This window comes from Mobula birostris, chromosome 8, assembly GCF_030028105.1.
Source record: "Mobula birostris isolate sMobBir1 chromosome 8, sMobBir1.hap1, whole genome shotgun sequence".
Classification (NCBI taxonomy): Eukaryota; Metazoa; Chordata; class Chondrichthyes; order Myliobatiformes; family Myliobatidae; genus Mobula; species Mobula birostris.
This window is the reverse complement of record NC_092377.1, coordinates 137960325-137986556: the sequence shown is the minus strand read 5'-3', so window position 1 is coordinate 137986556 and position 26232 is coordinate 137960325. Positions and strand designations below refer to the sequence as shown.

Sequence of the window (26232 nt, the reverse complement as noted above, 5' to 3'; positions counted from 1 at the left end):
GTCTGTGTGTAAAGTACTCAATAGCAAAAGGGTATCGTGCAAGCCTAGCTGGTAATCAGGCAGCAATATTCTAGTCACATTCCTCAATTTTCAATGTAAACTCAAAGTAAATTTTATTATCAAAGTACATATATGTCACCATATACAACCCTGAGATTCATTTCCGCGTGGGCATACTCAATAAAGCTATAGAATAATAATACCAGAATCCATGAAAGATCGCTCAACGAGGGCTTTCAACTAGAACGCAGAAGACAACAAACTGTGCAAATACATAGAGGAAATAATAATAATTAAATAAGCAATAAAAATTGAGAACATGAGATGAAGAGTCCTTGAAAATGAGTCCATTGGTGGAACATTTCAATGAAGGGGCAAGAGAAGTTATCCCCTTTGGTTCAAGAGCCTGATGGTTGAGGGTTAGTAATTGCTCCTGAAGCTGGTAGTGTGAGCCCTAAGACTCTTGTACCTTCTTCCTGATGGCAGAAGCGAGAAGAGAGCATCTGATGATGGATGCTACTTTCCTGCGACAGTTTTCATGTAGATGTGCTCAATGGTTGTAAGGGCTTTACCACTGATAGACTGGGCCATATCCACTACTTTTTGCAGGAATTTCCATCCAAGGGCATTAGTATTTCCATACCAGGCTGTGATGCAGCCAGTCAATATACTCTCCACTATATACCTATAGAATTTTATCAAAGCTTTAGACGTCATACCGAATGTATGCAAAATCCTAAGGAAATTGTGACGCTGCATTTACATGCTGGTCCTCCGAAATAGCAACACCAAGAAATTTAAAGTTGCTGACCCTCTCCACTTCTGATCCTCCGACGAGGACTGGCTTCATGAACTTCTGGTTTCCTTCTCTTTAAGTCTATAATCAGCTCCTTGGTCTTGCTGACATTGAGTAAGAGGTTGTTGTTATGACACCACTGAGCCAGATTTACAACCTCCCTCCTATATGCTGATTCATCACCACCTTTGATTCAGCCTGTGACAGTGGGATCATCAGCAAACTTGAATATGGTATTGGAGCTGTGCTTAGCCACACAGTCATAAGTGTAATGTGAGTAGAGCAGGGAGCTTGGCTGATTTATACTTGTGCATCAAATGTACGCTGTAGGTACGGTGGAGCTGCGTACCCTACGCTGTAGCCTAACGCGCACCTCTCCCAAAATGTAACTACGTGTCGCGGCAATGCAGACCGAAACAACTGTGATTGGTCCACTTGGTAGCATCGCATTTCCTCCTATGCTGCAACAGCTTCCCATTGGGCGACTGAAGGGCAGGGAAGGAACTCTGGCTGCAATGCTTTCCATAAAGCTTTACAGACCTCTGAAATTATGGAGGACTCTGTACTTGACACCAGTTTGTAGCTAGTTGCTACAGCCTGTTGACTTCCACCTGAAGCTAAAACTCGAATGGTGATTGCCAGTCTCAGAGTATACTGTGTGTACACCGACACGAAATAAATGGTTGGAGACGATGAACCAAATCATCAAATCTACCTGCCGACATCCGAAAATATTTGAAATGCATTTCCTCGTCCATGTCTCTCAGTGGCCGGGCAAGCACAGAAAATTCACCCTCCTTCAGTCGCCATTGTTTGAAGTTTGAGATTCTTTGTGTTGAGTTTCAACACGAAGAAACTCAACAGTGGCATAGAAACCCCACCGCCAACTAGCGTTTTGGCGGTGAATTGCAGAACGACACAGACACACCAATGCACAAGTATAAATCAGCCTTAAGCACACAGCCTTGTGGTGCACCTGTGCTGATGGAGATCGTGGAGGAGATGTTGTTGCCAATCCAAACTGACTGGGGTCTGCAAGTGAGGAAATCCAGGATCCAATACCTCAACACAAGGAGGTACTGAGGCCAAGGTCTTGGAGCTTATTGATTAGTTTTGAGGGGATGATGGTATCGGATGCTGAGCTGTAGTCGATAAAGAACATCCTGATGTATTCATCTTTGCTGCTCAGATGTTCCAGTCTTGAGTGAAGAACGAATGAGACAGCATCTGCTGTGGACCTGTTGCTCCAATAGGCAAAATGTAGTGGATCCAAGTCACTTCTCAAGTAGGAGTTGATATATTTCTATCACCAACCTCTCAAAACACCATCACTGTGGATGTAAGTGCTTCTGGGAAATAGTTACCGTGGCAGGTCACTATGTTCTTCTTAGACACTGGTATAATTGAAGCCCGCTTGAAGCAAATGGGTACTTCAGACTGTTGAAGCGAGGGATTAAGGATCTCAGTGAACACAGCAGCCAGTTGATCAGTACAGGCCTTTAGTACTTGCCCAGGTACCCCAACAGGGCCGGATGCTTCTGTGGGTTCACCTCCTGAAGGTTGCTCGCATAGCGACTTCAGAGACTGAAATAATAGGATTATTGGGAGATGTGAAGGATGGGGACTGTCAAAGTGAGCATAGAGGGCATTGAGCTCATCTGGAAGTGAAACCCTGCTGCCTCCTAGTTTGATTTAACTTTATAAGATGTGCCACAACTATTGAACATCCTTCATTGATTCAACTTTGGTCTGAAATTGTCACTTTGCCTGTGAGATGGCTGGACCATAATTCCGCAAATCATACCTGGACTTCTTGTAACCTTCTTGGTCATCAGACTTGAATGCCTGGTTTTGGATCCAGGGTTTCTGACTGGGGAAGACTGAATGATTTTGTGGGGAATTTCTCCTCTGACCTCTCTCATTAATGAGGTAATTTCGCTCACAGAACTGTGCTCACTGATTTTTTTTTGATCTCTTATGCACCATTCTCTGTAAATTCTAGAGGTTGGTGCGTGAAAATCCAAGGATATCATCGGTTTCTGAAGTACTCAAACCATCTTGTCTGGCACCAACAATCATTCCACGGTCAAAGTCACTCATTTCTTCCCCATTCTGATGTTTGCCCTAAACAATTACGGAACCTCTTGACCATGCTTGCATGCTTTTTTGCATTGAGTTGCTGCCACATGATTGGCTGATTAGATATTTGCATTAACAAGGTGTACAGGTGTAACTAAGAGTTGCCATTGAGGGCATCTAAAAACAAGCACAAATGCAACTGCACCTGGACAATGGGTATTTGCAGACAATTTCAGTGGAGCTGTTAAGTGTACAATAATTACCCATTTTGCTGCAGCTACTTCTGGCAGTATCCCAATAGACCCTAATATAATGAAGATCACTCTTATTAATAGATACTAAAATAATTTTGTTCTGTTGATATTCTTACATTCTTCTGCAGAACTCTACAAAACACTCTCACGTGATCTTGCCATATGCTAACTTATACCACATATTACTTCTTGACTTTTTTCATCTGTTTAACTTGAACCATTGGCACGACAGCGTAGTGGTTAATGTAACACTATTACAGCACTAGCAACCCAGGCTCAATTCTACCACTGTCCATAGAGAATTTGCTCATTCTCCCTGTGACCATGTGCAGTTTCCTTCGTGTACCCTGGTTTCTTCCCAAATTCCAAACACGTACAAGTTATAGGTTAATTGCTCACATGCGTGCCATTGGGTGGTTCACTGGGCTGAAAGAGCCTGGAGCCTGGTATTTATGTACTGTCTTTGCGAAAATGGTGGTGTGCCAGAGCCTTGAATTTCTGGTTCAGATACTTCCACATTACTATTGAGTAGGACATTCCAGGATTTAGATTCCGTAACAATGAAGAGATGGCAACATACCTGGTATATGACTTCAACAGAAACTACAAGGGGTAGTGTTACCATACACCAACAGCCCTTGTATTTCTTCAGACCATAAGATATAAGAGCAGAAGTAGGCCATTTGGCCCATTGAGTCTGCTTTGCCATTCAATCATGGGCTGATCCAATTCTTCCAGTCATCCCCACTCCCCTGCCTTCTCCCATACCCTGTGATGCCCTGGCTAATCAATAACCTATCTATTTCTACCTTAAAGGCACCCAGTGACTTGGCCTCCGCAGCTGCTCACAGCAACAAATTCCACAGATTTACCACCCTCTGACTAAAGTAATTTCTCCCCATCTCTGTTCTAAGTGCACAACCTTCAATCCTGAAATCGTGCCTTCTTGTCCTGGACTTGCCTACCATGGGAAATAACTTTGCCATATCTCATCTGTTCAGTCCTTTTAACATTCGGAATGTTTCTCTGAGATCCCCCCTCATTCTCCTGAACCCCAGGGAATACAGCCCAAGAGCTGCCAGACATTCCTCATACGGCAACCCATTCATTCCTGGAATCATTCTAGTGAATCTTCGCTGAACCCTCTCTAATGTCAGTATATCCTTTCTAAAATGAGGAGGCCAAAACTGCACACAATACTCTAAGTGTGGTCTCACAGGTGCCTTATAGAACCTCAACATCAGATCCCTGCCCTTATATTCAATACCTCTAGAAATGAATGCCAACATTGCATTATCCTTCACCACCGACTCAACCTGGAGGTTAACCTTTCTTGGCAGGAAAGGCTACAGGCTACAGGAGCCATCACTGTGGGGAATTATTCAGCAATTACGTCCATACCTTTGGATGTGGAGGTGCTGACAAGCAGTCTTTGTCAGTAATCACAGTGTATTTTGGGCATGGTACATAGGTTTTGAGTAGTCAATAGAAGCTAGAACGGAGGAAACAAAGAGGGAAACAGAATCTCGAAAATGAAGAACTGTTAATGTTCCAGCACCTCGACACCTCCATCACCTGTATGAAAGGAACTTCCAGGGCCAGATTGGTCTAATTGGCCATCTTGCTATGTCACAATGTTATGGACATCCTTGTGAACAAGGGACAAACAATAACAGAATGGTGCCATCACTTTGGGTTCTAGGTACTAAAATGAGCATTAAAAAAAATCTTACCTTATTATAGTATCCAGAATGTTTTCACATATTGTTGAAATTAGGTTAAATTTCTGACAGGAAGCTTCCAAGACAAAAATACTGGAATGTGTGTTGGACAATGGATCAATCCTGGCACCTCTGCTGGAACCTCCTGCTTGTGTTAAAACTACAGAACATTACTTCGGACTGCCCTTAATTCACATAATTAGTGAATTAAAATTAATATAAACACAAGCAGAGTAAATGTCACATGATCCTCAAGTATATCTCTACCCAATTTTGAAATAATTGTTAACATATTTCAGGCTTGCTAGGCACAAAGGAAAATGAAACAATATCTTCAAAAACATGTCTTTCAAATGAAAATGAAAACCATAAGCTTGAAACGTTGACTGTTTAAGCCTGATTTATACTTCTGCGTCAATGCGATGCCGTAAGTACTGCGTCGCTGCAAACCCGACGCGGATCCCTACGCCAGAGCCTTCGTTGCTGTGACGCGCGCCTCTCCCAAAATGTGACCGTGTGTCGCAGCAACGCAGACCATGAGAACTGTGATTGGTCCACTTGGTAGCATTGCATTTCCTCCTATGCTGCAATAGATTCCCATTGGGCGACTGAAGGGCAGGGAAGAAACTCTGGCTGCAATGCTTTCCATAAAGCTTTACAGACCTCTGAAATTATAGAGGACACATTTCGCTTTTACGAAAAAAAGATGCTCGCTTCTTGTTTACCCCGAGAGAGACTACCATGACCATGAAGCCTTGCGCGGGCAGGTGTGTGCACATGTGTGACCTGCGCGAATTGCACAGCCACACAGACACACCAACGTACAAGTATAAATGCTCACAACGCGCGTAAGTCACTTGCGTAGGTTACGGCGTCGAGTTAACGCAGAAGCATAAATGAGGCTTTACTCTTTTCCATAGATGCTGCCTGGCCTGCTGAGTTCCTCCAGCACTTTGTGTGTGTTGCTTTGGGTTTCCAGCAACTGTAGATTTTCTCTTGTGTTTCAAATGAATGGTTCTTAATTTGCAACTAACTTGTAGATTCTGTCTGAAGTTCTATGGACACCACAGCATTAGTTGGAGGTGTGGTAAGGCTTATTATACATTGCAAGCAAAAACGGCTTACTCAAAACAATTATTTAAAAAAACGAAAATAAAAGAAACAACATCAAACTTGTCATTATAACAGCACAACTTCTCTGGACAAATGCAGTGAATGGAGAATATTCATGAATCTGCTTCCAGCCTTGCAAGCCCTTTACAACATGGAACTAACTGGGTGTTCTGGGTCAGGTGGTGACTTCGGCTCAATGGTCCACATCCTGGAACATCTGTACAGATTCTCAATTGTGTCGAACCCGAGAGACATCTTAGTTGCTTTTAAATTTTGCAGGTATTCAGAGACATTTAAAATAATTAAAATACATGTCAAGAATTTTTTTAAAAATCTTAAAAATGTTCTTCAAAACACAAATCACTGAAAACATTAAAAAACACTGATATATACTTTTAAAAAATTGCCTTCACCTTTCAGCAGGTCTAATGCTATGGATCTGACAGGCGATTCCAAAGCTCAAGGCTGGCTTTGCTGATAGAGCCACAGTGAATCCATTGAGACAGCAGAGAGACAGACGCTGGGGCATCTGATACTTAGTAAATCCTGAACCTACAATGGCTTCACAAAAGTCCGGTATTTAATGCTTCCTAAGTACTGAAGTACCCGTTTGGAGTTACCGGTTGCAGCTAAGATGATTCATCTCATCTCAATCAATAACAGTGATTCCGGATCCCCAAGTTTGACTGTCATGGAAATAACCCAATCATCTCCACTATGACTGGTTGTTGTAACACTGTTATTAGCAGCAATTAAACCAACAAGAGAAAAGAACTTCATAGTTATATGTATTAACAATTTTATGAGTTAGCTTGCATTTTAAATACATAATTGTGTGATTTAGTTTATTTGTGAAATTTTGTTGCCTGACCCCTCCCTCATTACACTAGTGAAGTTTCAGAGATTACTAGACAGGTATATGGAGGAATTTAAGGTGGGGGCTTATATGGGAGGCAGGGTTTGAGGGTCGGCACAACATTGTGGGCCGAAAAGCCTGTACTGTGCTGTACTATTCTATGTTCAAGTAACTTTGCCCAGAGATAACAGAACAAGTTGATACCATTTAGATCAGAGTAGTTTGGGGTTGAGGTTTTCATGCATCTGGACTTCTATAATGAGATTGGATTAAATTAACTTCCAGTAAGCTAAAACTGGACAGAAGTCCTTCTTATCTCAACTTCCTTTCAGATAAACACATTTTAAATTTACATTAAGCTTAAATTAAGTTAGACCACATTATTATAATGTTCACTCATAAATGCTTTATTGTTTATTTTCAAAACTGTGAGGATATAAATATCAGGTCAAGAAAATGAAGAATATCAAACACTATTTTCACTATTCACAGGGAAGCAACCTAAACCGGAAATTTGAACATCTCTCCCAATTAATGAGACAGCAAATGAAGTCTCAGGAAAACCATAAAATATGCAAAATTAACAGAAATAAATACATTTGTCTGCGACAAAGACTTGGCAACTGATGGTTTGCAACGACCTTACTCAAAGCTCGGAGAAAGTCTCATGTTGCTGAAGAGCAGACTGCAATCCACGGTTTGTGTTGATGGGGTCAGGTCTGTGTCTTCTGCACTCTAGAGGCACTGGCAGGAGGAATTAGAACTGCACTGCTCCAGGAGATATATTAAACATAGACGGATCAAACTCCTGTCCTTTAAATGGCGAGCCTTCAGCATCCCAGCCTTTCTTCAACATTTCGTGCACTTTCTAGAGAGAAAAAAAAATCAACACATCAGGAAGATGTCTAGGTAAGGGGTGGGAGGAAATAAAAGATAGACCCTACCCCTTTTTTCAGGTTGTGATAGAATAAACCACACACAAGTCCCTGCTTTCCACTGGGGGGGGAAGGGTCATGAACAAGCAGACATAGCTGCAAAGTATGGGGTCAACCATTTAAAACGGAGATATGTGAAAATGTTGTTCTCTCAGAGGGCAGTGTCCCATAGGGTGGTGAAGATCAGATCATTTGATATACTTAACATGAAGACAGATAAATATTTGACAGATAGAGGAAGTGAGAGTCATGGGATCTGGCAGAGAAGAGATCAGCCATGACCATACTGAAGTATGGGATACCCCTGAAAGACCGAGTGGCCACCTCTTGCACTTTTCTGTTTGTTCTTGCTTGGATTTGTATTCATAACCGCAATTTAAAACAGGGAACCGGAACAACTCAATGAACGAGTAAAAGGGAGTAGAAAGGGCTGTGATAAGATAGAGAAGTAGATTGAAAGAGACCACCGCACCTCGGTTCCAGTACAGCCTGCTGGAAAAACTAAGCTAACATTACTCTTACAATGATGGTACGTTTGGTTTGAGAATGAATGATCCAGCTCATTTTCAGCACATGGATGATATGAAACCACCCATATTTCTTGCTGCTAAATTTGTAGAGGTTTTAAGATCAGATGGTTTTGGAAAAAGAAACCTTGCTGGGTGGAGCTGCGTGAACTAAAATGATATTATTGCAGCAAAACATTAATCTCGTGCTGTATCTTACATTGCACTAGCTGTCAAACATCAAAGGACTCTATGAAACTACCAGAGCTTATATCATATACTAAGATCAGTGTACATACTGATCAACATAGCATATTAATGACCACGTTATTAACACCTACACAACAAATTCACTCACTAGCATGCTTCCTGGTGAATTGCAATATTCCAGGAGAAATAGAGGTGGGTCAAGTCGGGTTCTCATTTTAGAATGAGTTCCCCAGGCTACCATTTCCTTCCATCATAATCTGCCTTTTGTTGAGTTTCTAATGTACAAGTGACAACTCTAAACCTCACAGCAGTTCAGATGAATGCTCTGAATTACAATGTTCCAACTAAACCCAACGTTTGCGTATTAACATCAGATCTTCCATTGGCCATATTTGATAAAAGGTCATTAACCCTGCTGCTCTCTCCACGTTTCCAGAATTCTTTCCTGTTTCAGGCTTTCCAGCCACTGCAAATACTCTATAAAATCAAGGTTCTAGCATGTCATTTTCATTCCTTCTATTGACACCTGCAACAGCTGCATTTAGCAAATTTTCTTCATCCCTTGTACCACACACAAGGTTCTGCAGAAGCTGGAAATTTTGAGCAACACGCACAACGTGCTGGAGGAATTCAGCAGGTCAGTTGGCATCTATGGAGGGAAATGAAGTCGATACTTTGAGCCGAGACCGCCTGATGAAGGACTTTAGCCCAAAATGTTGACTGTTCATTTGCCTCTATAGATTCTCCTGGCCCCTGTCGTCTCTCTTGATCTCCACCCATCACAGAAATCTCATTTCCTCTTTCCACACCGTTCCCTTCCATTCAGCCCATCAAGTCTGTTCTGCCATTCCAGCATGGCTGAATTTTTCAACTTCATTCTCCCACTTGCTCTCTATAACCCTTAATCCTGTTATCAATCTCTGCCTTAAATACACCCAATGACTTGGCCTCTCCAGCCAAATTCCACAGATTCACTACCGTCTAGCTCATCTCAATTTTAAAGGGAATTCCTTTTATTTTGAGGCACCGTGCAAAACATTTCCCCCCCACAACTTTCCTAGTTCTAATGAAAGTTCATGGGACTGAATTGTTGACTCTTTCCTCTCTCCAATGACGCTGCTTGGCATGCCATGCATTTCCAGATTTATTTATTTATTTATTTATTAAAAACATTTTTAATTAAGAATGTGAATTGAGGTGAGCAACATCTAGCCACTGGACTTACAACAATAAATGAAACCAAAGCAAAATCTTAGCGTCTTCAAGGCAGTTTTTAGAAATGGAAGGCAAAGAAGGCAAAGTTATCTACTTCTGCCTGGAGCATTCAGCAGACGAAAGTGCAAGTTAAGCATTCCTTAAAACAGATTCTAATGATCCAACTGGTTTGGCTGCCATTTCATTCAGTCATCAGCACAAATCTATGTTTAGATGTAATTAAGATATTGCTCCTCACTGAACATTTACCTACAGTCAAATACTTTGCCAATAGTATCATAGTTATATAGGAGTAACAATATTCCACTTCAGGAGCCTTGCCACGCGCTGTGCAACAAAATGCAACAATAGTGAGACAATTATTAACAACTGAAAGAAGAAAGTAGAACTAGCAAATTGTCTGGAGAGATCAGCCTGGGATAGGTAGAATCTATAGCACAAAAAGTACCCGAACGATCTTTGAATGCTCCGCACCAGACTCCTTCCACAGCTGCTGAGGAATTAAAATGAATTAACACAACGGCAAGAGCACAACAGAGAAACGAGAAAAATCTGAAATCATTGCTTGATTACAAAAGAAGTCAGATCTCTCAAATGTCGTACAATTGATTCAGACAAAATTAATTTTAAAGTTTCAAAATTCATTATAGTATGTTTTGTTCCACAAGTATATGCAGCAATCCTTTTGTACAACATAACAGCATTATCTGCTGCTGATGTTGGTGAGAAAGTCCAGCAGTAATTGAAATGGTGCTATAAAATATCCAGCGCATAAGTGAGTCACAGGAAAAAGGAAATGGGCCTTTTGCAATGTTGCTGACTGTGCAGCACTCCCTTGTTACCGCACTGGAATGTCAGCTTAATGCTTAGATTGCAGCTACGCTTGCATCCACAATCCCTTGACGAAGAAACAAGGGCATGAACAAATGTTGTAATTTAGCGCGGAAGTTATCAACAGCCTGGATTCATTTACCACTTTTAATGTGGTAAGATGCTCAAAGGCATTAACTGACAAAGGCTGGCACCAAGCCCAAGAAAAGACATTGGGAAAATGAAATGAAATGAATGATATAACGTTATAGGAAATAGAACTACTCATATAGACTGAAATGTGACCCTCGAACAAGCCGAAACACTGGTTACTTTCCCAAACAGATGCTGATACATGATGAGGCAGCCCCTGAGGAACAGGATGTCATAATACAAGTACTCACTTAAGTAAATAAAAACATTTTAAAACTGTATTTTCATAAGTTCCTGCCAAGGTTATCGTAATGTGAAGCTTAAGTTACAATCATGCCTGAGACATTTCTCCAGTGGATCATCCAACTTCTGCAGCACATTGCTACAGTGATTCCTCTATCACCCATTTTAAAATTACACACAATTTCAGTTCTTGTGAGCTGCACCTCAAGACTGGGAGATGGTAAATTAAAGCTAGCTTGTTTTGTTTGCAATGGTACAAAAACAATGAAATTATATATTAGATTTGCACAGTACTGTAATATAATGTACTTTATACCTCCAACTCAAGTTTATGAAAAATTCAGAAACAAATGTTTAATTGAACCTTCATTATAACTTATTGTCAGTTTTTAAATATACCTCACAGGTGCTCAATTATGGATTAGCTTTCACCTTTTCATTCTGCCCCATTCCATTTTCAGTGGTTTGACCTTGTACTACAGACATGAAGGAAATGTTCTCGGTGAGTGTGTGAAGAAGGCATGTTCAGGTAAGAACATAAGAACCAGAAGCAGAAGGCCATTGAGTCCGGCCCACCATTCAGTAAGCTCGTGGTTAATCCAGACCTGTCTCAACACCACTTTGTTCAACTGGCTGTCAGTCTCTGCACTGAACATATTCAATGACTCCACCTCCACAGCAACACAATCCCAAAAAAATCACAACGCCCTATGAGAAGAAATTCCTCCTCTTCTGTCTGAAACAGGGACGCTTTTATTCTGAAGTAACGCCTCTCAGTATCAGATAACCTCTCGAAGGGAATAATCTTCATCCTCAGAATCATATTGGTTTCAATTAAATCTTCTAAATTCTAATTAGTATAGGTCAAACTTAGTCTTTCCTCATACATTCTCCCCTTCATCCCAGTAATCAATCCAGTGAACTTTCTCTGCACTGTCTCCAATGCAAATGTACCAATCCTGAAACATGGAGACTAAAACCGTGTACTTTGTCCCAAGCGCAGTTTTATCTGCACCTTGGAAAACTACATCAAGGCTTTCCGGGGCTTGGCTTTGAAAACATTCCTATATTTATGCTCCATATGCCTTGTACTTGCCCATTCTTGTTTCACTCAGCAAAATGATCACTCTGATACTGTCTTCCTACAAATCAGCAGGGGTGCTATAGGATTGTCTGACAACTCCAATGGAATTCTGGGGTCTGGCAACGTTTCAGGATTCCCTTTATCAAATGGATGAGCTTAGCCATATTAAAGGCACAGTACAGGACTCAATTTATCTAGATAGATAATTAATCCATGAATTGAGAAAGGGAATAACAGCATATGCATACAGAACGCCAAGTAAAAAATATGATGTTTGGGATAAGGCCTGTATGTTGACAGGCTGACTGGGGGAATGCCATACTAGATCTAGTATTAGGTAACGAACCGGGTCAGGTCACAGATCTCTCAGTGGGTGAGCATCTGGGGGACAGTGACCACTGCTCTCTGGCCTTTAGCATTATCATGGAAAAGGAAAGAATCAGAGAGGACAGGAAAATTCTTAATTGGGGAAGGGCAAATTATGAGGCTATAAGCCTAGAACTTGCGGGCGTGAATTGGGATGATGTTTTTGCAGGGAAATGTACTATGGACATGTGGTCGATATTTAGGGATCTCTTGTAGGATGTTAGGGATAAATTTGTCCCGGTGAGGAAGATAAATAATGGTAGGGTGAAGGAACCACGGGTGACGAGTGAGGTGGAAGAAGGCAGCATACATGAGGTTTAGGAAGCAAGGATCAGATGGGTCTATTGAGGAATATAGGGTAGCAAGAAAGGAGCTTAAGAAGGGGCTGAGAAGAGCAAGAAGGGGGCATGAGAAGGCCTTAGCGAGCAGGCTAAAGGAAAACCCCAAGGCATTCTTCAATTATGTGAAGAACAAAGGATGACAAGAGTGAAGGTAGGACTGATTAGAGATAAAGGTGGGAAGATGTGCCTGGACACTGTGGAAGTGAGTGAGGTCCTCAATGAATACTTCTCTTCAGTATTCACCAATGAGAGGGAACTTGATGATGACGAGGACAATATGAGTGAGGCTGATGTTCTGGAGCATGTTGATATTGAGGGAGAGGAGGTGTTGGACTTATTAAAATACATTAGAACAGATAAGTCCCTGGGACCTGACGGAATATCCCCCAGGCTGCTCCACGAGGCAAGGGAAGAGATTGTTGAGCCTCTGGCTAGGATCTTTATGTCCTAGTTGTCTATGGGAATGGTACTGAAGGATTGGAGGGAGGCAAATGTCGTCCCCTTGTTCAAAACAGGTAGTAGGGATAGTCCGGGTAATTATAGACCAGTGAACCTTACGTCTGTGGTGGGAAAGCTGTTGGAAAGGATTCTTAGAGATAGGATCTATGGGCATTTAGAGAATCATGGTCTGATCAGGGAGCAGGCAGGTTAGCTGGCTGTGAATTGCCCCTAGTGCATGAGCGCATGGTAGAATTTGCTGGGAGCAGATGAGACTGTGGGGAAAAGATGAGATTCTTGTTGGATATGGAAGTGGGCAGTTAATGGTAGGCCTGCAGTACCTTTCTGATTCCAACATGAATTCTAAGTAATGGAAAGGAACAGAGATATTTCTGAAAATTATCGACATAGTTGCCTGTTCTGTGATTAGCCACTTACTTACCTTTTCATGACTCTGTGGCTTGCCCTGAATTTTCTGATGATAGTCAAAGGTCAGTCTGTCTAGAACTGCATGCTCCTCCTCATCCACTGTTGCCATCGACCGTTCTTTGTTTATCTTGTCGATATCAATAGTTTCCTCACCTTCCAGAATAGCATTCCACCAATATTCTCCATTTTTATTCAGGTTAATCTGTGAGCAGAATAAGCAGTAAAAAGAAATTATTTCCTTTGCAAAACTCAACACTTGCAAATGCATCACAGAGTACTTGGTGTGTGTGGCCAACAATGATGGACTCAAGTCGGCAAACAAACTTGCAAAGCAGTGTTTCGTGCAATGTAGCAATGGATAGTTTCAGATTTCCTCCACTTGGGAGCATATTTATTAGAAGCCATCTAATAAACATCACTATCTCTTTTGAATTTCACCTTCAATTAAATTAAGCGATGGGTAAAAAAAAAAGACAACTGAAATCACAGAGTCCTTTAGAAAACCTACAGCACAATACAGGCCCTTCGGCCCACAATGCCAAACATACATTTACTTTAGAAATTACGTAGGGTTACCCATAGTCCTCTATTTTTCTATGCTCCATCTACCTATCCAAGAGCCTCTTAAAAGACCCTACTGTATCTGCCTCCACCACCGTCACCGGCAGCCCATTGCATGCACTTGTCACTCTGCGTAAAAAGCTTACCCCTGACATCTCCTGTGTACCTGCTTCTAAGCACCTTAAAACTGTGCCCTCTTGTGTTAACTATTTCAGTACTGGGAAAAAGTCTCTGATTATCCACATGATGAATGCCTACCATCTCTATCAGGTCAGCTCTCATCCTCTGTCGCTCCAAGGAGAGAAGGCCAAGTTCCCTCAAGTTATTCTCATAAGGCATACTCCCCAATCCAGGCAACATCCTTGTAAATCTCCTCTGCACCCTTTCTATAGTTTCCACATGCTTCCTGTAGTGAGGTGACCAGAACTGAGCACAGTACTCCAAGTGGAGTGTGGTTTGACCAGGGTCCTATATCGCTGTAACATTACCTCTCAGCTCTTGAACACAATCCCATTGTTGATGAAGGCCAAAACGTCGTATGCCTTCTTAACCACACACTCAATCTGCACAGCAGCTTTGAGTGTCCTATGGACCCCAAGATCCCTCTGATCCTCCACACTGCCAAGAGTCTTACCATTAATACTATATTCTGCCATCATATTTGACTTACCAAAACAAACCACCTCACACTTACCTGGGTTGAACTCTACCTGCCACTTCTTACCCAGTTTTGCATCCTATTGCTGCCCCACTGTAACCTCTGACAGCTCTCCACACTATCCACAACACTCCCAATCTTTGTATCATCAGCAAATTTACTAACCCATCCCTCCACTTCCTCATCTGGGTCATTTACAAAAATCATGAAGAGAAAGGGTCCCATAAAAGATCCCTGAGGCACACCACTGGTCACTAACCTCAATGCAGAATATGACCTGTCTACAACCACTCTTTGCCATCTGTGGGCAAGCCAGTTCTGGATCCACAAAGCAAGGTCCCCTTGGATCCCATACCTCCTTACTTTCTCAATTAAGCCTTGCATGGGGTACCTTATCAAATGCCTTCTCTTGCTGAAATCCATATACACTACATCTACTGCTCTACCTTCATCAACGTGTTTAGTCACATCCTCAAAAAATTCAATCAGGCTCATAAGGTACGACCTGCCTTTGACAAAGCCATGCTGACTGTTACTCCAACGAATAAATCTTCTTTGTTGGACAGAAGCAACAGCAATTCACAATCCAGAGGTTTAAATGCATTTACTAGCTCCATACAATAGGCATTGTAAGAATAATGCCATTAACAAATACATTATCAACATGCCCAGGCTGAACACTGAGCAGTGTATGGATTCTCTGACTAACATTTCCTTAAAAATTAACCTTGTTGACTGTTGTACAGATTGCCATATTTGCAGTTCTATTACTGTTACAAGCAAAAATATAAGTTCTCATTAATAACATATCTCAATAATTGCGACTCTAAAGTACTGAGGGTAAATGGAATAAAAGCTCTGCTTTTATGTATTTTTCAAATTCCTTTCAGAAGTTATTTTTTCTAAACAGGTACTTCAAGTTACTTTTGAAGCATTGCCACTGTTGTAATGTGGGAAAATTAACAAGCAGAGCCGTGGTACGTTCAGTACGGGAAATGGCCCTTCAGCCCATCAAGTCTGTGCTAACCTTCAGCCACCCATTACACTAATTCTACATCAATTGCTTTTGTTTTATTCTCTCCACATTCTTATGAACTCCAACCCAGTTCTACCATGCACCTACGCACTAGGGGAAACCCGCAGGTACTTGGGATGTGGGAGTAAGCTGCAGTTCTCCACGTGGCCACAGGAAAACACCACACATAGATGACCCAAGGTCTGTGGTAACGTGAGGCTAGCCAATTTGCTTAATATTTTGTATTGTTAGCCGAGGGAGAAATAAATCTTTATTTAGAATAGCGCCAAGGGTTTTTTTAAACATTGCAGCACTGAAATGTTAGTCCAGATTTGTGTGTTCCAGTCTTTGCAATGGAATTTGACTACAAAACCTTTTGATTCAAAGAGATAAGACCATAAGCAATGAATCCACAATTGACCAAGTTTTTTTGTAGTGCAAGTGAAAAAGACTATCTATAAACGCAAACAACAGACACTTCACCTGTGAGTCGGCTGGGGTGATATACTGTGTCCGGTGCTCCCGATGTGGCCTTCTATATATTGGCGAGACCCGACGCAGACTGGGAGAACGCTTTGCTGAACACCTACGCTCTGTCCGCCAGAGAAAGCAGGATCTCCCAGTGGCCACACATTTTAATTCCACATCCTATTCCCATGCTGACATGTCTATCCACGGCCTCCTCTACTGTAAAGATGAAGCCACACTCAGGATGGAGGAACAACACCTTATATTCCGTCTGGGTAGCCTCCAACCTGATGGCATGAACACTGACTTCTCTAACTTCCGCTAATGCCCCACCTCCCCCTCATACCCGATCCGTTATTTATTTTTATACACACATTCTTTCTCTCACTCTCCTTTTTCTCCCTCTGACTATACCCCTTGCCCATCCTCTGGCACCCCCCCTTTGTCTTTCTCCCTGGGCCTCCTGTCCCATGATCCTCTCATATCCCCTTTGCCAATCACCTGTCCAGCTCTTGGCTCCATCCCTCCCCCTCCTGTCTTTTCCTATCATTTTGGATCTCCCCCTTCCCCTCCCACTTTCAAACCTCTTACTAACTCTTCCTTCAGTTAGTCCTGACGAAGGGTCTCGGCCTGAAACGTCGACTGCACCTCTTCCTAGAGATGCTGCCTGGCCTGCTGCGTTCACCGGCAACTTTGATGTGTGTTGCAAGACTACCTATAAGTTATTTCTCATCTCTGTGTATTTCTTCCATAGATAACGTCTGTCACCCCAAGGGGTTTGTACAAAATCGTGCTACATTTCTTGGTGTGACTGACAATGTTTGGGTGCAATGTTTAATCAGATCTTCCAATTTTACAGCTTTGCCATAACCAACATTAATGTAATACATTTTAGAAGGTTTGGGCATGTTGAGAGTGAAAACAACCCAAAAAATCATCTCCAGAATTCAAGGCATTCACAAAAGCACTGAGCGTAAGCCATCAAGCTTACTTCAAGTAGACTAAGTGGCCGAATTCAGATTGGGATATGAGATGGAAATTTCAAATGATGTTGCTAGAGAAGATTGTTCCAAACTCGTACTTTGATCATATATGGTTCGAGAGCAAGTCGTTATCCCAATGCACCTTCTGGCACATTCATACTGCAAGTCTAGAGAGCCTTTATATTGCACTGCCTACTTATTCCAAACAAGGTAAACCAATTGTTCATGTACAGCCCAGGCTACTTTGCTATTTAAAACTGCAGGTAGCTGACCCCAATAATGAGCTGCCTCATATTTACAAAAATACCACTTGCAGTTTCAAAATGCTAACCTAATTCTGGAATTGCAGTGTAAATTTACTGTTAGTTTGTTTTGATAAAATGGAAATGGCGCTCCAAATTTCACTTGCACAAACTTGGGTTGGTGGTTTTTAATCAAGTGACTGTGGAGAATTTTCTTCACATGCTGGGAACAATCCGTGAAGCTCGTCACAGGATGGGTGATTTTAAGGATTGTATTCTGAGGCTAGCCATGAACTATAGGATCATGGGTAGGGCTTTATAGCTGGATGAGGACCTGTGTAAAAGTGACAGCAAGAGGGTTTTCACTTATTTTTACCACCTCTGGGCAAAAATTAGACAGAATTAAAAAGTAATCAATCTTACATGCACGTTGACATCAATGTTTTGGGAAATGATGGGAACAACGAGCTAATTAACTGAACATCAAAATGGAATGGGCATGTTGCTTAATATGGTTTTATTCAATGAGGATGGCCTTAGAACTCGGTCTCATCAACAGAAAATAAGACAGGAAAGGAAAAAGATGTAATTACTGATCATTCTCTCTAAACTTAAAAGAACTAATACAATTTCAACAAATTCATGAAACTGATTGTGTCTGCCAGATATGTCTAACTATTGCAAAATATCAATAAGTGGGAAATCTGTTACGCTTGAGGTTTTGTGGCTTTTGAAAGAAGATTAATACATTTTCCATGCAGGTGGCTTATAGAATACACTGCTGTTTGTAATAAAAGTACCTCATGGCAAGCTACAAATATTATTTTTTCACTGGGCAGTGTATATAGTGGAACATGACATGAACAATACTATATAATAAAAATAATTATTAAAGACATTAAAGCACATAGGGAAAAAAGTGACCAGAAAAGTGATAGCTAGTGACACTATTTTCCCATTCAGATGCCTTTGAGCTAGTGTTACAAACTTCCAGCTGCTGCTAAGCATACAAGAATGTGTCATTATCTGCTGAGACCAAGGAACTGTAAAGCTAACAAACTCCATGCTGCATCTGGCTGGTTCTACCTCCATTTGGTATCTTCAAAAGTTTCATGCATTTCAAATACATTTTGCTTAGAATTCTATCAGTAAATTCTTTCAAGTCAAGGTAAATGAAACCAAATCCATTCTATTTGAAAGAAGCCTGACATGTTTAATTACCAATCATCACCATCCTGTCAGGTGAAGTATAAATTGCAAACTGAGAAGTGCAACATTCACTATGAGAGGCTCTTGCGTTAAGGCTGTCTGGGTAATAAAATTCACAAATCACTACCCAAAAATTTGAGATATGGAACAATATGCACATTTAAAACTGAAGCACTTATAAATGTTATCTTGCCAGGTGTAACAAATATCTGGAATTCTCTACAGATAGCTATGGAGACTAGCTTATTAAGTAATTAAAGAGAAGATAGCTATCTTTTTGAAAGATGGGGGAACGAAGCTATGTGGATCTAGTAGAGGAGGAAATGAGGACTGAAAATGATTGATTCATTTATTGAGATACAGATACAGGCCCTTATGGCCTTCGAGACATAACACCCAGCAACCCTTGATTTAACCCTAGTCTATTCACAGCTCAACTTACAATCACCAATTAACCTACCAAATGGTACGCCTTTGGACTGTGGTGAGGAAACCAGAGCACCCAGAGGAAACCCATGCAGTCATGAGGAGAACGTACAATCTCCTTACAGACATTTGCTGGTACTGTAAAGCACTGTGCTAACCACTACGCTACACTGACACCCCAGGTCAGCCATGATGTGTGGGAATTAAATATAAAGTGAGAGATAACTTGTCTCATTTTTATTTGTAATCACTCAGTACTGTAGGGCAATAGCATTTGGATGTGATATCATCACATTGATTGGGTTGGCAGTCACAGCTGAGTCCCTCCTTTGCCACAACCTCTCCAGTCTGAGGATACCTGAATGGACATCTCAGATAGCAACACTGCCGCATTCTTCATCTGCTAAGTACTTCCTCTTTGTGCTGCACTGAGGGGAGCCACAGCGGCCGTAATCAGCTCCTTAAACTAATCCTCAGAATTAGTCCACTTCCACTAAATCACCGTGCTTCAACCCTGAATTCCAACTCCACCACCTTACTCCCATGAGCCCTATTCCATGACTTCCACCCTTTTCCCCTGATATTCCACTTCCTGAGTCTTTTCCTAATCCACAAGCTTTGTCCATTTAAGTCTAATATTTGCTTTGGCTGTTAAATAATGGCACTCTGTCACTTTGCCATAAAATGGCTTAACATGAGAGAAAAACATCCAGCTAGAACACATCTCCGATTTTAACAGAAGATTCAATTGGAAAAGGTGGTGTGCCTTACAGAAAACCACAACCCAGTTTTCTAGAAACACAATTCCTCCATAAGATGGTGGTGGGTGGGGTGGGGTTGCCTGCATTATCTATTATTAGTGCATTATTGCTTATCCTATTACTACAAGCCCTTTATACCAGACTAACATTCTAAATTTCAACAAAACTGGCAAAGGACACTACTACTTACCTGGAAGAAGATAATATTTAGAAAAAAAAAGGTCAACCATGCTCTCATATATCTCTATCTCATTTTATCTAGAATTAGATGAAACAGATGAAGCAGATTACTTGGATCAGTTAAGCTCGCAAGTAAGGTCTTCTAAGTCTTGATTATCAGCAAAAAGCCCAAGATATACAAGGATATGAACAAATATGAGCAGTAAGTCATTCATTCCCTCAAGCCTGCTACCATTCAATACGAACATGGTTGATCTATGCCAGTCCTCAGTTCCTTCTCTATGCTAGATCCACATAGCTTCGATTCCCCAAACTTTCAAAAAGATAACTATCTCCACTTTAACTACTTAATGACGTAGTCTCCATAACTCAGTGTAGAGAATTCCAGAGATTCGTTATACCTGTGAGATGACATTCCTAAGTACTTCAGTTTTAAATGACCGGCCTCTTTTCTTGAAACTATGTACCCTTGAAATTTCCAGCCTCCCTTGATAGGACAATCCCTTCATCCTAGGAATTAGCCTGGTGAATCTTCTTTGGACTATCTCCAATGGTACAACGTCCTGCCTTGGGCAAGGGGACCGAAAATCCTCACAGTAAGCCAGTTGTGACCACAAACACGCTATAAAATTAAGCAAACACTCTATAAAATTAAGAACATAAGAAATAGGAGCAGGAGTAGGCCATCTGGCCCATTGAGCCTGCTCCGCCATTCAATAAGATCATGGCTGATCTGACCATGGACTCATCTCCACCTACCTGCCTTTTCACCATAACCCTTAATTCCCCTACTATGCAAAAATCTATCCAACCTTGTCTTAAACATATTTACTGAGGTAGCCTCCACTGATTCACTAGGCAGAGAATTCCTCAGATGTACTACTCTCTGGGAAAAGCAGTTCCTCCTCATTTCTGTCCTAAATCCACTCGTCCCCTAGTTCTACTCAACTGATTGGCAACCAGAGTAACACCCATATATCCAACTCTCTGCTTTCTATTGATTAAACAATCCTCTATCCATGCTAATATATCACCCCTAACTCTATGCATCCTTATGCAGTCTTTTATGCAGCACCTTACCTTAAGTAAAGCAAAACTTTCCCATTTTTAATTTCCAACCTTCCTATACTAAAAACCAATATGCTGTTGAGCTTCTTAACTACATGCTGCACTTGCCTGCATGTGCAGTTTGTTGTGATTAATGTAAAACCTTTCATGCTCTAATCAAGAATCTATCAACCTCCACCTTAAATACACTGCCGCCTGTGGTAACAACTTCCAGATTCACCATCTTCTGGCTAAAGAAATTCCTCCTCATCTCCATTCTATTTTGAGGCTGTGTCCTCTAGTCCTAGACTCTCCCACTATAGGGAACATCCTCTCCACATTCACTCTATTTAGCCCTTTCAACATTCGATAGGTTTCAATGACATCCCGCCCTCCCCTTATTGGGTATATTTAAAGCAAAGGTTGTAAGGTTCTTAATTAGTAAGGGTGTGAAATGGTATGGGGAGAAGACAGGAGGATAAGGTTGAAAGGAAAAATAAATCAGCCATGTTCAAATGTACAACAGGCTAGGTGGCACAAATAGCTTAATTCTGCTCCAATGTCACCCTATGGTGGAGGGTCAAGAACTGTTGAGGAAACAGGAAGGCTGCAGAAGGAGAATGGGCAAGAAAGTGGCAAATGAATGTTGGAAAATGCACGGTCATCCACTTTGGTAGTAGAAATAAATGTGCAGACTATTTTCTAGATGGGGAGAAAATCCAAAAATCTGCGATGCAAAGGGACTTGAGAAACCTTGTGCAGAACACCCCAAAGGTCAACCTGCAAGTTGAATCGGTGTTGAGGAAGGCAAATGCAATGTTAGCATTCATTTCTAGAGGTCTTGAATATAAGAGCAGGGATGTGACGCTGAGGCTTTATAAAGCACTGGTGAGGCCTCACTTTGAGTAATGTGAACAGTTTTGGGCTCCTTATTTAAAGAAAAGATGTGCTGGCATTGGAGAGGGTTCAGAGGAAGTTCACAAGGATAATTCTGGAAATGAAAGGGCTACGTACGAGGAATGTTTGATGGCTCTGGGTCTGTACTCGTGGGAATTTAGAAGTATGAGGAGGGATCTCATTGAAATCTTTATAACATTGAAAGGCCTAGACAAGGTAGATGTGAAAAGGATGTTTTCCTTGGTGGGGGGGGGGGGAAGTCTAGGACAAGACAGCATACTCAGGATAGAGGGGTGCCCATTGAAAACAAAAATGCGGAGACATTTCTTTAGCCAGAGTGGTAAATTTGTGGAATTTGTTACCACAGGCAGCTGTGGAGGCCAGGTTGTTGGGTGTATTTAAGACAGAAATTGATAGGTTCCTGATTGGACATGGCATCAAAAGTTACGGGAGAAGGCCAGGGAGTGAGCTGAGGAGGAGACAAAAGGATCAGCAATGATTGAATGGTGGAGCAGACCCAATGGGCCAAATGGCCTAATTCCGCTCCTACGCCTTATGGACTTATTATGTCTTATTGTCTCCTCTAGCATACTAATATAAATGGAAAATGATTGATGGCTAAAATGATTGGGGTACTTGGGTTATTAGAGCTACCATTCTGAAAAAGATCCAATTCATATGAATTCTGTTTTCCATCAGATAACCAGGTTTTCAATCCTTCTAGTCCATGAATTCTTACGTGGTATCTTGTCAAACGCCTTTTGGAAGTCCAAATACACTACATCTATAGATCTTTCACTATTATTTTGTTTGGTACATCCGAAAGAACGTAAACAAATTTCTCAAACTTGATTTGTCTTTGATGAAAGCTTCACAACTTGGTTTTATTATATCCAACTGTCATTTCTTTATTGATTATTAGCTGTAGCATTTTGCCAACAACAGATGTTAAACTAACAGGCCTACAGCTTCCCACCTTTATCTTTCTCTGTTCCTGAACAGGGTGACATTTGCTGTTTCCTGGTGAATTCTGAAAAACCGTAACCTATAGGTTTCCCATCTTTGTAGCCACATTTATTCCTGTGAGTTTCTCTTAAGACTTCATCCTTTGTGATTAGTCTTTGAAGTAGTCCATCTGTTACCATCAGGATATTTGAGTTACTTATACAGTGAAGACTGATGCTAAAAATCAGTTTAAGGTATCTGCCATTTCCTTGTTTCCTTATATTAATTCCTTAGTCTCATTCACTGTAAGTCCCACACAAAACTCCGACCCTCTTCCATTTACACATCTATAGAAACCTTGACTGTTCTATATTATAATCAATTTGTTCTCAAAATCAAAGTTCTTCTTTCCTGTAAGATTTTAAAATATATCTGTACAAATCCCTGCAGCATCTGGTGACCCTGTGATCTCTGTCTTGGATGCTGACGTCAGAACATCGCTCAAGAGTGAATCCTTATAAGACATCAGGCACTGATGGTGTACCTGGTAGGGCAATGAAACCCCTTGCCAGCCAACTGTTCAAGGACATCTTCTATCTCTCACTACTGCAATCAGAAATTTTCTGATTCAAAAGGGCAACAATCATACTAGTACCCAAAAAAAAAGCAGCCTCAATGACTATCACCCAGTGGCACTCACATCTACAGTGATGAAATGCTTTGAGAGGTTGGTCATGGCTAGAATCGACTCCTGCCCACGCAAGGACCTGAACCTGCCTAGCACCACAATAGGCCTACAGCAGATGCAATCTCACCAGCTCTCTGCTCAGCAATGGATCACCGGGGCAATAGTAGTACCTATGTCAAGCTGCTGTTTACAGCTCAGCATTCAACACAATCATACTCTCAGTCCTGACCATCAAGCTCCTCCCTCCCTCTGCAACTGAATCCTTGACTTCCTCACTGAGGCCACAGTCTGTGTGGAATGGAAATAACATTTCCTCCCTGCAGACAATCAACACTGGTGCACCTCAAGGATACGTCCTTGGCCTAATGCGCCACTCTCTACACCCATGACTGTGTGGCTAGGCACAGCTCAAATGCCATCTATAAATTTGCTGATGACACAACTATTGTTGGCAGAATTTAAGATGGTGACGAGAAGGTGTACAGGAGCAAGATAGATTAGCTGGTTGAGTGGTTTCACAACAATAACCTTGCACTCAACGTCAGTAAGGCAAAGGAATTGACTGTGGACTTCAGGAAGGGGAAGTCGAGGTTAATCATCGAGAGATCAGCAGTGGAAAGGTGCTGGATGTCAACATCACTGAAGATCAATTATAAAGGCGGCACAACAACGGCTATATTTCATTAGGAGTTTGAGGAGCCTTGGTATGCCACCAAAAATACAAAGTTCCTCAGACAGACTGTGGAGAGGGTTCTAGTTGGTTGCATCACTGTCTGGTATGGTTGGGGCCATTATACAAGATCGGAAAAAAGCTGCAGGAAGTTGTAAGCTCAGCCAGCGCCATCGTGGGCACTAACCTCCCCAGCATCGAGACATCTTTAAAAGGTGATGCCTCAAACAGGCAGCATCCATCACTAAGGATCCCCATCACTCAGGACATGCCCTCTGCTCATTGTTACCATCAAGGAGGGATACAGGAGCCTGAAGAGGCACACTCAACATTTCAAGAACAGCTTCTTTCCCTCTACCTTCGGAGTGGACAATGAACCCATGAACACTACCTTACTACATTTTCTCTCTCTTTTTACACTACTTGTTTCTTTTTTTATATACACTTATTGTCATTTATAGTTTTTACTATTTTGTATTGTAATGCCACAAAACAACAAAATTCATAACACAAGAGATTCTGCAGATGTTGGAGATCCAAAGTAACACTCAGAAAATGCAAGAGGATCGTAAACCTGATTGATTTTTTGCTGTTGATTCCTGAAAAATTTCTAGTCCTTCTGTCTACCATTAACCTATCAGTAGTTTGAGTGCCCTACTTTTTGATTTAACATTACCCTTAACCATAAATGCTGTGCATTTCCCAAGGAATTCCTCTTTCTTATTGGGATAAATGCTTATTTAATTTTCCCTCAAGACAAGTACCTACTTAGGGGTTGACAGGAACCACTACCAATTTCATAAATCTTTCAAATAGTGTAACGACATCTAAGCTTTTTCATGATTATTTGACAGCAAAAAGACCAAGGATCCATTAACAACCTGTGCTCAGTTGACTCTTTTAAGACTAAAACAATTATTAGGCAAGAAAATTAAGCAAATGTCTTCCTTTCCTTCAAAGGATTTGGGAACTGAAGATTAAATTTAGCTCACTATTGCCGCCTTGGTGGAGATAACTACTTGGCCTGTTTGCCTCAATATTGTGTTTTTGCAGGCTTCCATTATAAATGAGGTGCTTAACCTGAATGTTCTGATAATGAAAACATTTACTATGTTCTGCCACACAAAAAGTGCATTCCTACATGCCTGTGACGCTGCTGCATACAAGTACCTGAACCTCACTATACAATAAACTCAACTTGATTTGATGCACAGGGAAACCAGAATATAGGGACAAAACTTGAAAATTCCTTTGTAATACATTTTGTCAAGGTGCCTTTGTTTTCTCTATGCCTAATGGAAGACAGTCAACATGGAGGCAAATTCGGGCCCACAGCATAGTCAAATATACATCCACTGCTGCCAATTCTTATGGCTTTAAAGCAATGACACAAGACATGATTAATATTGTTACTCTGATGAGATAATTCTATTTCGGAAATATGTGAAGCATTCTTATGTAACTGTGACAAATCAGCAAAGGATTGCACATATCCAAACATAGATCGAGATTCATGTTTGAAATGAAAAGAGCAATAAAACATGGCCTCACCTAGGTTCCCTTTAAACAATCCCCCCAGCCCCCAAGATACATTTGCACATTTCACTACATTTCACCAACAGTAGCAGAACCTGATGAGTCAATAGATTCAAACTAATCAAGTAGAGTGGGAGCTGCCACGAAGATGTGTGCATGTGCAGTGTTAAAATATATCCAGCAAATACAATGGGCAGCCTAACTGTTTTGGGACTTCCAAGCTATCAAAGGATCAATACTAAACTACCACTGTGCACTTTTTTTTTTTGATTCTGCAAGTGAGTTTTTCCCCAGTGATTAGAAGATTCAAGTCGTTAAAAAGCACCAGTGAGCTGTAAATTCCAGAAAGAGTCAGGAAACAGGAGGCAAAATAACTACAAAAACTGAAACACAAAAA

The 26232-nt window shown here is 41.3% G+C and overlaps 1 protein-coding gene across 1 annotated transcript in view; it reads right to left on the bottom strand.

Moving 5' to 3' along the window:
* Positions 1-7210: 7210 nt before the first annotated feature.
* Positions 7211-26232, bottom strand: part of nudcd3 (NudC domain containing 3) — a 35813-nt gene continuing 16791 nt past the window's right edge. Inside the window, exons 5-6 of the mRNA XM_072266421.1 lie at positions 13563-13751; positions 7211-7687 (exon numbers count right to left, since the gene is read on the bottom strand). Coding sequence (XP_072122522.1) covers positions 7577-7687; positions 13563-13751 — 300 coding nt within the window. The 3' untranslated portion in view covers positions 7211-7576. The remainder of the gene's footprint in view (positions 7688-13562; positions 13752-26232) is intronic.